The sequence below is a fragment of the Sceloporus occidentalis genome, unplaced genomic scaffold, assembly GCF_023333645.1.
Source record: "Sceloporus occidentalis isolate IW3139 unplaced genomic scaffold, rSceOcc1.0.p SCAF_3, whole genome shotgun sequence".
In the NCBI taxonomy this organism is placed as follows: Eukaryota; Metazoa; Chordata; class Lepidosauria; order Squamata; family Phrynosomatidae; genus Sceloporus; species Sceloporus occidentalis.
This window is the reverse complement of record NW_028316983.1, coordinates 148,756,008-148,771,851: the sequence shown is the minus strand read 5'-3', so window position 1 is coordinate 148,771,851 and position 15,844 is coordinate 148,756,008. Positions and strand designations below refer to the sequence as shown.

At 41.7% G+C, this 15,844-nt stretch overlaps 1 protein-coding gene and 1 long non-coding RNA gene across 3 annotated transcripts in view; both read left to right on the top strand.

Moving 5' to 3' along the window:
- LOC149316947 (uncharacterized) overlaps positions 1-9,927 on the top strand; it is a 521,472-nt gene extending 511,545 nt beyond the window's left edge. The window contains exon 6 of the long non-coding RNA XR_016280663.1: positions 9,888-9,927. This is a non-coding gene — a long non-coding RNA (uncharacterized LOC149316947). The remainder of the gene's footprint in view (positions 1-9,887) is intronic.
- Position 9,928: 1 nt separating this feature from the next.
- The window catches only part of LOC149316946 (cadherin-18), a 238,404-nt gene continuing 232,488 nt past the window's right edge, over positions 9,929-15,844 (top strand). Inside the window, exon 1 of one of the 2 annotated variants that reach the window (XM_089516578.1) lies at positions 9,929-10,356. In XM_089516578.1, the coding sequence (XP_089372704.1) occupies positions 10,129-10,356 (228 nt within the window). In that variant the 5' untranslated portion in view covers positions 9,929-10,128. The remainder of the gene's footprint in view (positions 10,357-15,844) is intronic. The other variant, XM_089516579.1, reaches the window with a different exon arrangement.

Below are 15,844 nucleotides of genomic sequence, written 5' to 3'. Positions count from 1 at the left end.
GTGACTGTTTTAAGTGGAGACTAACAAATCAGGTGAATTGAAAGGATTTCAGTTCACAACTCTCTTAGATTCTCATCATATTCTGTTCAGCTTGCACTGTCTGCTTTCCTGGTAGCAAGGCTTCATTTCATTTACATCATGATGCTAGATTTGGATCCTTGGGAATTCATTAGTGTCTTGGTACTTCACTAAGCCAGGAACCAGTATACACTCATGAGTTTCAGCATCACTTCAGAAGCCCATCAACTTATTTAATTATTTATTATAAATTCAACCTGCTATCGATGCCTCTAGAGATAAGGAACACATTTTGTAAGGATTCCCAGGAGGTGACAAAGTAGAAGTTAGTTCAGCTGTAGCATATGTACTTCTCTCTGTCTCTCTCTGTCTCTCTCTCTCTCTCACACACACACACACACACGCACGCACAGAGAGAGAGAGAGAGAGAGAGAGAGAGAGAGAGAGGCTATGTGCTCTTGGCAAGCATTTTCAATAGAATTAGATCTCTTCATGGTTTGAGCTGGTGTCCCTTGGTAGTGCTATGTTTTATTCTGTCATAGAACCACAGTGGGCTTAGATGTGCATCCTCTCTCCACTCCACTCACAGAGGCAATCAGAGCTAACTCTTCTCTGAGAAGAACACTACTGGGAGGACAGCTTTGAAAAGACCTTTTTCCAATCTCTGTCTGGAAAAACAACATTCACTAGGTCTATCTGATCCTTTGTTCTTTAGTAGGCACCAGATCCCATCTGATCCTGGAAACTAAGCAGGGTCAGCCCTGCTTAGTGCTTGGATAAGAGGATGACTATATTGTGCTGTGGACTATATTTCAGAGGAAGGAACTGCAAATTCAACTCTGAGTATTCCTTACCTAAAAAATCACTATGACATTCATGGAATCACCATAAGTCAACAGGCAACTTGAAGGCACGTGCATACACATAGATTCAAGCAATGTCCCAGATTTACAGGGGTAGGCAACCTTTTTGAGCCAGGGGCCGGCTTGCTGTCCCTCAGACAACTGGGGGGCTGAAGCCAAAAAATAAATAATTAAATAATTTTTTAAAAAATTAATTAAATAAATAAACCGGGACAAAATTTTCAAATGGAGGACCCGTTTAAAAAAAAAAATGGAGGACACGCAAAAAAATTGCTGATTTTTAAAATTTTTTAATATAAATGCATGTTTTGGAGGCTTCTATAGACAATTGCCCCCCTTGCCTGCCGCTTGCCCCCCCTTGCCCGCCTCCTCCTGATAGGCCAAAGGCCCCACGCCCTCACACGAGAGGCCAAAGGCTCCGGCGGTAATTGGCGGCAGGACCAGGCTGGGGCCGGTCCCAAGGCCTTGCCGGGCCGCATCCGGCCCGCGGGCTGCAGGTTGCCTACCCCTGTCCCAGAAGGTCAAATATCCTAGGAAGGCTGGGAATGTATAGTTGTATTACAGCCACTGCATTTTTAGGGGCTTGTCAAGACTTCTTTTTGGACAACCTGTGATATTGCACCTGTAAGCTTGAGTGATATATCATACAAAGTCCCTGACCCTAAACCTTGTTTCCCATGGTAAAAGAAGCAGGTATTAACTAGGCCTACTGATATAGTTCACAGGGGTACTTGAAAATGTTATTTGACTGATTATTTATTTATTTTGGTAAGAACCTAAAAATATTTTGGAAACAGTTATCAATGAGATCGAGAGAATTTGAGAGTTTCAAAAAAAAATGAATCTGGAAGAAAAAAAGAAAGGAAAATTTCATCACTTACATAAAGGATTTTAAAAGTGTTACTAGGGCGCATTACAGACGGGCCCCTTGAGGCACCGTCATTACGCGTGAGAGGCGGCTCTTCCTGATGCGCCTTGTCCCTCGCACGTAATGAGTGCGTCAAAATGGCAGCGCCCTATACAGATGGGCGCCGCCATTTTGACGTCTCAGATGTGCAGTGTCTGGACGTCGCACACCGGAAGTGGCGTCGCAAGTGCGCGCCTCACGCCTTGCAGCGCCTCTTCTGGGGTCCAGGAAGAAGTGCCATTTTGGCACTTCTTCTTGCTCCACGAGGGAGCCGTGCAGTTTGGCTGCTGTGGCTCCCTTGTGGAGCAACCAGCAGCGGCGTGAGACTGCCCTTTTTGGGCAGTCTGTAACGCGCCTAGATGAGGGAGGTCAAAGCTTCATCTTCTTTTTTCATCCTATGAAGGGCCTTATCTGTAATAGCTACATGGAAGAAGAGTGCAGGAAGGAAAAGTGGAAAATTTCTTTTTTCTTAACTATGGGGTCAAGCAGACCATCAACTTGGAGCGGCCTCTGGCCAGTTGCTCCCTCTTAGGCATGGGACCATGGCAACCAGGCACCATGATCCTGAGGCCAGCCATGGGTATGCAGTGGACACCAGCAAGGAATGCTTTTTTGTGCTCCTTTTGCAGCCTGATTTGGGCTGCCTTATGTAGCTGTGGTGAGGCTTTGGCCCGATCCGGGAGCATGTATAATCTGAATGCCACACCCCCCAGAATGGCATGAAGGAGGCACTTTTGACCCGTCTATTTTAGGCCATAATCACTTACATCAACACAATACATATTGCTATACTGATAAGACGAAGCAGACAGGGGAAATGGAGTGATCTGCAGCCGCTCTGGCTGTGATTGCTCCAGGACCATGGCAATCCAATGGCCCACTCCTGAAGCGGACTGCCACCAGCCATCTCAAGCCATTGCCAGCAGGAGTGGGGTTTTTCTCTCCTTTTCTAGCTGGCTTCTGGCCACCTTAGATGACCTTGACATGGCTTCTGTCCACTTCAGGGGTGTGCATCATCCAAATACCACACCCCAGATGCAAGTGGAAGCTGCTTTATTTGGTCCATCTGCTTTGGGTGAAAACTATTTTTGAGAGGGTGTTTCATTTTTAAAAGCTACTCATACAGTGAACTACATATCCCAAGATTTCACAGGATGGAACCGTGATAAAGTGGTATCATTTTTGCAGTGTGGTCATTCCCTTAATGTATGAAGGCTAAGGAAAGGAAAGGTAATGCCAGTATGTGGGAGGGGGCATTAAGCAAGGCACTTATGTGCCTGTTCTCACCTACTCCTTGTTAGCCCTGAAGTCTACATATTGCTGTTGTATATGAGTTCAACATAGACAACATATTGTTGACAACTCTGAAATATGATTTGTTCAAAGTAGATTTGTATTCTGATTAAAAGAGTAATAACATTTTAAGAAAGCTGATAGGAAGAAAAACAACTCATTTGAAATGTGGTCCTAGAGAAGAGTTCTATAGATACCATGGACTGCTAAAAAGTCAGACTGATGGGTCCTAGAGGAAATCCAGCCTGGACTCCCATGAGGAGCTGACTAAGTTGAGACTGTCGTACTATGGCCATATCATGAGAATACATGTCTCACTAAAAAGACAATAATAGGAAGACAACATTCCAGATGGTAAGACTCAATCAAGAAATCCATGGCCCTGAGTATGCAAGACCTGAACACTGCTGTTGATAATAGAGTAACTCTGAAGTCTTCCATTCATAGGGTCATCATTAAGTCCAAGTCAACTTAACAGCAGTTAACAACAGCAACATTTTAATATCATTTTGCTCCTCTGAAGGATAACTTGCCTACATCTTCCATTCCTTTTGATAAAAAAATCAATATTTGTTCCTTGGAATCTTACTAGTTATCACATGCAAATTAATTCTCCAGGACCTAACACAGAATTGAAGGACAAATGTGAGTAAAAGGAACTGGTATATCAGAGTACAAAATAATTTATGATACTCTGGGAATAATTTGAAGTTTTTAAGATAGAACTATAACTGACAAATAAAGAATTTGGCTATAGTGGATGAACAGAATGGATTCTGACAGATATTGTAGAAAGGCAAAGCTGGAAAAGAGTACAGAATCAAAATAGTATACATTCAGTCAAGCAGCTTCCAAGAGTGGAATCAGGAGGGGTCATAGGTGATACTCTGGAGACAATTTGAAGTTTTTAAGATAGGAGTATAACAGACAAATAAAGAATTTGGCTATAGTAGGTGAATAGAATGGATTGTGGCAGATAGAAAGACAAAGCTGGAAAAGAATACAGAAGCAAAATAGCATATATCCAGTCAAACAAGCAGCTTCAATGAGTGCAATCAGGAGGGGCCATAGCTGGAATTCCCCTGCCTCTTGCAACCGCAAAATCTGGTTCTAGGAGGGTGGAAAGTTCCACAGAACAGGTTTTCATTACCATGGAAGGTGCAGGTAGAGGGGAATATGATATAAAATACAAATTTGCCCAGAATTTTTATAGTTCTTATGATCATTATAAAAAGTGGCTAAGGCCCGTTACAAATGGGCACCCTAGTACGTGACAAGCGCATACTAGGATTAGAAAGGGGCATCACTTCTTGACACCCCTAACCCTAGTACGGACCCAGTCCATACAAAATGGTGGCGCCCGTTCCACATGGGGGCCGCCATCTTTACATAGCAGACGCGCTGCGTCTGCACGTCACGCAGCACATATGACGATGCGAGTGCGCCATTGGCACCTCGTGGCATCATATCCGCACCGCAAAGAGAAGCGCCATTTTGGCACTTCTTATTTGCAGCGCGGAGGAGCCTCGCGGTTTGGACGCTGGGGCTCCTCCATGCTGCAAATGAAGGTGGCGGCAGACCGCCCCTTCTGGGCGGTCTGTAACGCACCCGAGATTTAAATTTATTGCACAGGACTTGCAGGAACAGGAACAGAACGGAATAGAATGGCATGGAATGGGGGGAAACAGGTGTTGCCACATGGGAGAATGCTGCTGATGCCACCGGGAGTCCCCAAGCCATCCCCCATCGGTTCCTGGCAGCCGATTTTGAAGTACAGTTCAAAAACCTACTTCAAAATTGGCTGACATGGAACAGATGGAGAATAGCTTGGGGACTTCCAGTAGCATCAGTGGCGTTGTCCCATGCAGTAACAGCTATTCTCCCCCCATTGCATTCTGTTCCATTCCGTTTCTGTTCCTGCAAGTGCCATGCAATAAACTTAATTGTTTTGACAGAAGAAATGTTGATGTGATATGTAAGGTTTTTAATAATTTAATTTTCCTTGCAAATTATTAAATTTGCACAGAAAAGCTAGAACACTTGTTTTTGTCATGTAGGTGTTACTGCAAATGAACAGAGGAATGTTGTAGGATAAAATCTGCATGGGGAAGACCAGTGGGGAACAATAATTAATAAACACTGAAGTGATACATCTATGGTTATTTTAAATAATGAAACTATGGTAGGCTGTTTTGCACACTGGAAGTGTGAATTGAATGTTCAGCTGTTGTTAAAAAGAAGAAGTAAAAGGGGGGAGAAGAAGATATGTTGATGCTGGTGAAGGCAATAGCAGCAGCTTGGTGGATTTTGCAAGGACATCCTTTAACATATTAAAGACAGACTCTCTTTGTTGTAACTAAACCTTGCTAATTAGAAGCAGATGTACTACGCTGTAGTGTGGAAAATGTGTGTATGTATGTGCAAAAGAGACAGAAATCAACATACACATACACTTGTAGCCTTTCTGTGTTGTTTTCTGTCTTACAATACTCTTTGTTGCTTAAAAGAGTCTTTGGGCCCAAACAGACAAGCCAAAATAAAGCTGCTTCAGGTCACTTTGGAAGTATGTTGTTTAAATGATGCATGCATCTTAAGAGGCCAGAAGCCGCGCCAAAGCCACACTCCAATCCTAAGCACTGGAGCAAGAAGGAAATGCAGATTAGATTTAGAGTGACATAGCAAAATGAAGGCTTTAATTTGGTTTTTGACCACTCTTTGATTGACCTTGTCTCACTTAGTATCTCAAGATCTATCCTTTGCAAAGTGATAGATGGGGGATTTGGGATGCACACCAAAGATTCACCAATGAACAACAGGAAGCCTCAAAGATGTTGGGGAATCTGATATTGGCAAGGCAGTGATAAGAGCAGGCCAGCAGCTGGAAGAGATTTTAGAACCAAGACTGGGGTGGGGGGTTGGGGTTGGAGTCTGGGAAGATAGTGGTAGATTAAAGGAAGCTGGAACAGGATAAGCGAAGAGGATGGAGAACAGTGGAAAGAAAGACATAAGACAGACAATAGACTTGGTGAGGTGAGGAGAGCTAGCCGGGAAGAGCCAGGGCAGGGCAGGCTGTGGTACAGCTGGCTGGAAAGAAGATTGAGAAGAGGGCTAAAGACTTGGGGAGGGAGAGCTTGAGAGATGCTTAAGCTAGCAGGAGAATTGAGGGAGAGACCACAGACCTAGTGTATGAGAGCTCAGAATGAGAGTTAGGAAAGCAGCAAGGAGTGAGAGTTCATGGTAAAAGAGAAACTAAAATGTCCAGGTGGTTGTATGGCTGGGGAGTTAGAATCCCTGAAACATTTGCATGAGAAGGCATGGAGAAACAGAGAGTCCCAGAAGAGCTTGTGAGGATGACTGAAGGGGGTGTTCTGTGGAAGGGCAGGTGTCCATGTCCGGGGAGGGGGGGGGGAGAGAGGCTCTCAGGTCTACTCTTTGGTATTCAGGCTTCTAGCCTTTTTCTTTGTTTATGCTGATGGGATTAGCTGGCAACACCTTTCTTGTGTTAGATCAAGTTCTATATATGTACATATACCACAAAAAAAAAAAATGACTAAAATTCCTGGTGGCATTGTGAAGACTATAGTTTTCATCAATGGAGCTGCATGGTAGAGTTGGCTAGGGACCTTTGCAGGCAGGGGATGGAGCCACATTCTGTACAGTTCAAAGTGAGGAGCGCTGTATGCCACCTTGAGCTAGTTTGAGAAAAGGTTTTCATGGGATGGAACAACATCTTTTCCTTTTTCTCAGGCAACCTAAAGTATTAGGCCAACCCCACTCAATCTGATTGCCTGAATCTTATTAAGGCCCGTTCTCCCCCTTCAGCCCTGAGAGGATGGCCTGATCGGGTGTCACCCCTCTTCTGGGGTGTTGCTGCACATACCCTGGGAGTGTGAGAACCACTGAGATAGAGATGGGGCATTACAAATGATGATGATGGTGATGGTGATGATGATGATGACGACGACGTATAATATATTTATTGGAGAAAAATCAGAATATTGTACAAAATATGTTTGAACCCTTATTCCTCTCATGAAGAAAAATAGTACTAACTTCAAAAGATTGAAAGATCAAAGTTAAGTGCAGAAGCGGATCATGAACTGAACAGTATTGTTAACTTTATCTTTAGTATGAGCTCCCCCCCCCCCACTGTGCATTAGATATTACTGAACCATAGATATGTGAAGCACTAATCTGGAACTAACAGGATATGTTCTATAGAACTGATTCTTTGGGAAAGAGTATTTATGTGTGGTGGTCAAAGAGAGTTTTGTGTGAAGTGGCACAAGATAATATAAACCTTGCGTTATTTTTTCCCCCTTTCCTTTCAGTAGAATCTCTGGTGTCATACTTGTGCTTGTTACTTGGTTTGTATTGGAAAAATATGTGCATCTCCAGGGGTGGCACTCCTTAATTAGAAGAAAAAAGATTGGGCTGGTGTTTGCTCTCTGCCCTGATGACGTCTGATGGAAGCGTATTTGGATGGAGTACAAACACAGCCTGTCTGTCTTTCCAGTGGGAATCTTCATTTTGAAGCATGTGTGCAAAATGAGACAATGGAACTCTTAAACCATACTGGAGGATGAGTGTTTTATGAATGCTGTCTATGCGACCACTTTTCTATTTTTTACTTTTAAGTCCCTGACCAGGAATGTCCAGGCAAGATGAATCCCTTTAAAACTTTAGTTTTAGTGGGTATTTAATATATGATCCCCATTCCTCTCTCACATTAGATTGTTAAATGAGGGACCATGAAGGCAGAAATGTGATTACTATGAGATAATGACACCCATGGGTGTAGGAAACAAGTGTGAATACTTGTTTTCTGCAGCAGTTTCTGTGTTAAATTTTTGAGTAGAGCTGGTGTGCTCTGTTCTACCTTTTTTAAGCCTCTGTTGCTCAAAGGGATATTGGCTTCTTTCCAACCTCCACAACTCTTACTCAGAAATCTCTATTTCCTGGCAGCAAGGAGCAGCCAGGCTTCAAAGACAGAACATTAACCATGATCACTGAATACAGTCTGTTTGTTATCTGTAGGAGAGGGGAATATCAATGTATGCTTATGTCATAGACTCAAACTTGCAAATAGATGCACACCTCAATAAACCAATATGTCTCTACCCCCCTTTTCCTTGTTGTTGTTGCTGCTGTGTAATTGTCATAATAGCCAGCACGCCACCCCTTCTAACATGGCAGTGTTGTATACTGTATAGATCTAATAGTATAGTTATTTTAGCTTATTTTAAATGCAACACACCATTCTCAACATTTCGTCTAGGAAATCAACAATAACATGCAATGGGATTTGTGTGGTTATTATTAGTTTTTCTTTCTTTCTTGAAATATAGTTGAGGATAGTCCTCCACCCTCTTTTCTTATATTGGTGTCTGTTCTTCTCAGTGTAATAATGAACGTGTTCCTGTTGTTCAGTGATGTTTCAGACTGGATTGTACATGGCTGCTGTGGAACTGTATTTAATTTTGCCTGACACAGTGGACAAATCACCAATAAGTCTGCCCCAGTGCAAAAATAGAGGATCTGATCTCTGATTATGCAGCATAAGAAGTTCATAAGACTTATATGATTTCAGACTTGAATGAACCCAACCAATATATAAATAAAAACACTGTTATCCTTCAGAAAATGGCCTTTTTATTATGCAATCAAGTTCTGTTTATTTATTTTGTAATCAATTCACTACTGTGTATGTGAACGTAATATGGAAATGAAATTGCATCATATCTGTCAAAACAATGCTCCTAAATGCCGTATATTAGGAAATATTCTTGCAGAAATGTGTATGTTAAATAAAACTGCATATAAAATGCATATGATAAGAAAAATCCACATCCAAAATGCAACAATATTTTCATGCAGTATTATTTTAAAAAAAATAGGTCCCCAAACTTCAGAGGTTAATTGAATTTAAGATTATAAATAAATACGAGAATCTGAAATTGACAGATTCACTTACTGCAACTACAAGACAGGCTCACTGAGTCATCAATTCATTTTCCAGTGGGCTTCAGCATGTATGATTTTTTGAAGACATCTCATGTCTTGGCACTGTCCATTTGTTTTCTGTGCTGACCTATCCTTGAAAATAATTGTCAACAACAAAGCTAATGTGGAAGGGACTGCATATGCTACAACTCTCTGGCATGCTGAGGCATCTCTTCACTTTTCCCAGTCCTAGTAATTCCTTTTGAGATGAATTAAATGAACTGTGGTGAGAGGAGCTTGATTAGAAAACAACCTACTCAACAAGGTACTTGAAGGATGAGAGATAAAGCAATTGTATTAGCTGTCCCGAATCTGAGGGCTTCAAATGAGATATGAATTTTCATAAATACATTTTATGTATCTAGACATCACTTTATGTAGTACTGTGGTGTTTGGTTCCTGGACCTTCTGTGTTTACTAAAATCAGTGGATGCTCAAGTCCAATTGAACACAAAAACCTTGTAAAATGGCAGCCCTTACATAAAATGGCAAATTCAATATTTGTTTTGGAATTTGGGGGGCGGGGCTATTTTCAAGCAATAGATGATTGAATCTGTGGATGGAGAATTTCTGGATAATAAGGGCTGACTGTATATCAAACTGTTCTGCACACTAATTTTAGATCATTTAAATAAAACCCAACACACATATTTGGCTAAAGGTTAGAAAGACTATGGGTTTCTACGCGGCACTGTCTTGGTGTAACTTGTCAGTGCATCAATAAGTATATTGCAATTGGAGATCAGGGATCAGAAATAATTTTATAGAGATATAAAGTGTTCTCTTTTCTTTCCTCCCTTTAGGTATAAAATGTGTGGCCCCAGCAGTCAGTTGTGAAGAGTAATTTTCTCACTTTGCATTTGATGATGTAAATGACCTCTGACCAATGGACAGCTGAACCATGGACAATATAAATGAACCTTTCTGGACTGTTTTTTTAAACCAGTTCTTTCTTTCACCCATGGAAGCCTGTTAACGGATTACAGTAGGAAAAAGAAAGTGGAGACGGGAAGAAAACACCTTGAATTGGAAAGTGATCCTACAATGAGAATTACGAGCACATCTTGCATCTGCCCAGTCCTAGTTTGTCTCTGTTTTGTGCAGAGGTGTTATGGAACTGCACATCATGGCTCAATCAAGGTGACAAGAAACCAAACTAAACATATAGAAGGGGAAACGGAAGTGCACCATCGACCCAAGCGTGGATGGGTGTGGAACCAGTTCTTCGTTTTAGAAGAGCATATGGGACCAGATCCACAGTATGTTGGAAAGGTAAGGTCTCTTTCCATTTTGAGCCTATTTGAGCATTTGGGATTAGAGCTCACAAAAGTTACTTTGGGGGCAACCAAAATTTTGTTTCATTCTGAGAGTTATAATCCGAAAAGTCACTTTTCCAACCTCTAATGAGATGACCATGTACTAGAACAAAAGACAATATTAAAAGTCCTGTTTGTTAAATAAGCATTTGAGGGGGATGCATCGATAAGCATGTTAAATTTTTAAAAGATACATCTGTTAACAATATCGCCCATTTACATATACCTTCCCCTAAGTTTAGATTAGCTGCATGTGTTGACCATTTTATGTGACCTGTACTGATTCACTAGAGTTTTAACAGATAGATAGAAACACTAGCATATGAATTGCCTCATGTTATGTTTAAAACATACAGGAAACCACTGGAAGGGATTGTCTGGGAATATGGGTATATTTTAATCAATATGTTGATGACAGTTCTATGTTTCTTTGCCATCTCATTCTGGGAAGAATATAGAGGCATCTGGAGTCTATGTGGAGATTCCTGACTCAAAAGCCTAGGTGGTCTTTGTTTTTAATGGGATTTCACTGTCACTGGGATTTTCAGTTGTTGAATTTTCAGTTGCCCATCCATTTTCATGAACTTCAGATCCATTATATTCACATACTTGTGTGGAGCAAACGGAGGGGGTTAAAATGGGGGGGCACCCAAGGTGGCTTGCGGGCACCCCCCATTCAAGCCTATGGGGCTTGAATATCTGTGAGTTTCTGTTTTTTGCAGTAGGGGTGGTCCAAAACAGATCCTGCCCAAAAATGGAGGGCTGACTGCACTTTCAGTTGCTGATCCCATTTAGAATACATCCACGAAGTCAGTGGGATCCAGTCAGCAATTGACTGAGTGAGTTTATTTGAGTTGGCACTAGCAATGCATTTTTGGCCTCTTTCATTTACACAATCTGTTTTAAGTTTCAAGTATTATCTATTGGATGATTGGATGGAGTTCTAAAAACCTCCATACTATTTGTTGCTTCACTTATTTAATATGTTTGATGATGTGGATTACTACTATTTTTATTTATCTGCTGAATTTTGAAAGCAAATTTGAGCCCCTCTGTAAGGCACTCAGAGTTGCTAACAAATTGCTAGACTGAAATATTAATATAACTATAGTAAATAAGTAAATAGGTGATGTACATTACCTTTATGGCAAAAGGATTGACAGAATTGGACACAATTTCACACCAATAGCAAATTATGTTTTAGGTGGCAATGGACCCACAATGGACTAAAGCTAGAAATAAACAAGCAAGCAAGCAAACAAACAAACAAACAAACAATAGAAATACATTTGCATTGAAAGTTGGACATTTATTGGAAATTTGCTGCTTACAGCTGGTAGAAAGGTAGAAGCCAGCAATGCAATATCATACTGTTTATTCTTTCTGGAGAAACTGGTACTACATATTGCTGAAATATTTCGGAGGAGAAAAAGATGGACATGAACCTATAATACGAAGAGTATGATTTTAAAAAAAGAAAAGAAACAAGCAAACAAACAAAAAAGCCAGTAAGCAGAACTAACATTAATAAGATTCCTGAGTTCTTGGCAGCAACTTTTATATATGTATGGATTTTCTCTATAGGCTTACTTATACTCTGGAGTTTAATTTATATGCATTTTATTTAAGACATTGGACTGGAATGTTTTGATCATGGGCCAGTCAATAACAGGAGTCCAGGGAGTAAGTTACTGGAGTAAACTGAAGAAAAAGTTGGTGTACTAGTAAATAATAAGGTTTCAAAGAGATAGGCATTTTAATCTGTTTCATAATAAAAAGGGATAAAAACAAAGGAAAGTAGGATAGGTAAAAGCATTGTGAGTTCCCTTGAGACTAATTAATTTATTACAATATGATTTTTTTTTCTTTTTGTGGATTTCAATCCTCTTGTTCAGATGCAGTGGCAGAGTACAGTATGAAACTGTAGGTATTTCAACTGTTCCAAGAACCCATACCACCCCAAAAAATCTGTTTTATTTCTGCAGTCACGCTCAGAACAGCAAGAGGAGATCACTTTCAAATCCTGTAGACATTTTGAGAAGATAGCCAAATAGCTCAATTTTCCTATGGAATACTTCTCAAAATGGCAACATAAAGTGAATATATGTCTCTTCCTGACACCATTTTGAGATTAGCTGCAAGCACCATCATAATAGCCGAAGTATTTTGATAACAATTTGAAAAGTTGCAGGAATTGTACTGAACTGCAGAAGAAATCAACAAACTATAGCTGTTGTTATGTGTAGCTACATCCCTATTAAGTAGGGTTGCCATATCCCGCCGGGGGGCGGGACAATCCCGGTTTGGGCGGTGCCAACCCGGTCCCGGTCCGGTTTGGCGTCCAAACCGGGATGGCCCCGCCCACCGCGGCCACCTCAGGCCCCGCAGCGGCTCCAAGGCCTTGCTGAGGCCTGGGAAGGCTCTCCGCGGTTGGAGCTCCAGCCACGGAGACGCTCCCTCCCGGGCCCCAGCGAGGCCTTCGAGGCGGCTCCGCGGTCGGAGCTGCGGCCGCGGAGTCCTCCAAGGCCTGCGCGAGGCCAGGGAGGAGGAGGAGGCCGCTTCCCACCGTGGCGATCACCGCGATGAGGAGCGGCCCCTGCCTCTTTCCCGGCCTGGGAGCCTGCTGAGGCTTCCTCCCAGACCGGGAGGAGGAGGAGGCCGCTTCCCACCGCGGCGATCGCCGCGATGAGGAGCAGCCTCCGCCTCTTTCCCAGCCTGGGAGCTGGCCTAGGCTCCCTCCCAGGCCGGGAGGAGGAGGAGGAAGCCTGGCACCGCGGTGATCGCCGCAATGCCAAGCTTCCCCGCGCCCTTCCCGGCCTGGGAGCCGGCCTAGGCTCCCTCCCAGGCCGGGAGGAGGAGGAGGAGGACAAGGTTTAAAAATCTAGGACTTTTTTTTTTCATTTCCTAGCCAGGAAATTTAAAAAAAAAAAAGTCCTACATTTTCAAACCTTGTCCTACATTTGTCCCGGTTTGGAGGTCCTCCATTATGGCAACCCTACTATTAAGAGATATTTATGGCAGTATAGGTTGGCACTCAGAGCTCTGAATATCAATGTTTCCTGGAACAGTTTTTTTGTTGATTTTTTGTAGAAATTGGCAAACCCGTATGCCACAGATCGATCTTAGTGTTTCTTATAAATGTTTGCCTGTGGGAGGGAACATGGTAGATATCTTTAAAAAAATTATATGCACTAATGAAAATCAAATTTAGATTGAGTGACTGAGGTTGAATCATTCCTTGAGCCTTGGAATGATTCCTGCTGTTAAATTAGCTTCAAAATAACACTGGCTTTTTGTAACATACATCAGAGTTTTGACTTGTTCCATTTACTATTCAACTCTTTCTGCATAAACTCTTCTGCTATTACCTTGGCTTTAAAGTGCAAATGCAGACACCTATTACTTTGCCAGTAATTTTGTCAAATTTGAACTTCTCTCTAGTGTTGTGGCAGAGCCAAGGTTAACAGGGTCCAAATGCCAGCACTTTTCCTCCAGATTAGCAGAGAAAATATCATCATCATCATCATCATCATCATCATCATCATCATCATCATCATCATCATCCTCTCTCTCTCTCTCTCTTTCTCTCTTTCTCACACATGCACACACACACACACCCCTACCTATCTACCTACCTTCCAGAGAGGGTGATAATGTTTGTCCCCTATTGCAATATTAATGAATGAAGCAGAGCAACTGTCTTAGCTTTCACAGAGGCTGAAAATTAGTGTGTGTGTGTGTGTGTCTATTTGTAAAAGAGAAAGAGAAGATGGGAGGCTAGAACTATGCTTAGGAACATAAGGTTAGATCTCCTTCCTTCTACACCTTGATTCTGCTCTGACCCTCACATGAGGGATCCTTTAGAAAAGCAAAAACATTTGAAGTTATGTCAAATTTGATCCTGAAATACATGCAGTAATGTATGCTGCCATAAGGTATTAGTTGTAATACAATTAAGCATGGAAGCGGATCACCAATTGATTAAATCATGCAAATCCTGAAAGAAATGTTAATTTCTTTAAAATTTCTTATTTATCACCACTTCAGAGCCTTTATGGTCTTCAGAGGGTGTCAGTCATGCCTATTAAACGTATCCGAACATTTCCACATAGCAAGCATTACAGCATATTTTCACTTTAGGTGAGCCAGTAAGAAGGATTGTTCTCAGCGGTACAAAACTCTTTAATCTTCTCAGGGTAGGTATTGTGTGTGTGGCTTATATGTCTCACTGGCATAATGATGGGCAGAAGGCAGAAAAGAAGGTATCTTTACAGTGTGACAGTGAGATAATTTCATGTGTGACAGTGAGATAAACTCCCTCCCAATTTATGATGGTGTTTACAACTGATACCCAGCTCTATAATTAAGCAAGCTCAGCAGCTGTTCCTTGAGCATGGGCTCTAATCTGACAAAGACAACAACAGATAGGGCATTTTCCATTTGTTCAACATAAGACTGGAAGAGATTCGCCTTGCTTATTTTGTCCTGCCCTGTCCTTCACCTTGTCAGAGATTTGTCTTTGCATACTGGACCAGCCAGCTGTTGGCATGCAGTCCATGTTAGCTCCCTTGAGGAGGAAAATAACAAAATGGAAAACACGGTGGCCTTCCTTTCATTTTCAGTAGGACCCAGTTCATTAACTTTGCTCCCACAGGTCCAATTCCCATTAACAGTGAAGTGAATGCATAGCTATTAGAATACAGCTTTGAGCTGGAAAGTAACCACAGATTTGGGTTCCATCTCCAAAATATTCATGTATGTGTAGATTTTGGACAGGTTTTCCAAAATCCAAAAAATACAAATAAAAAATAAAATCCAAAATACATCTGATCCCAAGCATTTTGGCTAAGGGACACTCAACCTGCAAATATAAATGGTAGTTGCTTGTGCTTAGCCTTGATGCGGCTTCTTTCCTATATGCATATCTCCCGGGGGACCAGGGGGTCCACAGAACCAAGAAAGTATAGGAGAGCTAGCATTGACAGTTACCTGTGTGAGATCATCCAAGCCAATCCTTTCATGCTGCCTTAGCTCTGTGAACCCACTGAAGCTAGACATTCTGGAAACAGGTAGTTTAGAGCTGTCAACAATCTCTTGCCACTGCCACTGCTGTTTCCTTTTACCTCCTTTCTTCACCACTGCTCTTATCTTCGCATTGACCTCTGCCAACATAGTTATGCAGCAAGCTCCAACTCCAAATTTTAAAATTTGTATTGCAGATAGGTACAACATGGTTTCCTTTATGTTGGGAATAGGTATATATTTTTAACTTGAACAGTTCAAATGTGTGTGTATGAGAAGGGGTGGGGGCATTTTCAATTTGAATTGTTTCTTTAAAGAATTTCCCAGACATCGTGTGTTTCTTCCTATGGAAAGAAATTAGGTTTTAAAATATTCAAATAGAGAGAAACTGAAGTATTTCCCCCACCCCTAATCTCAAGAGT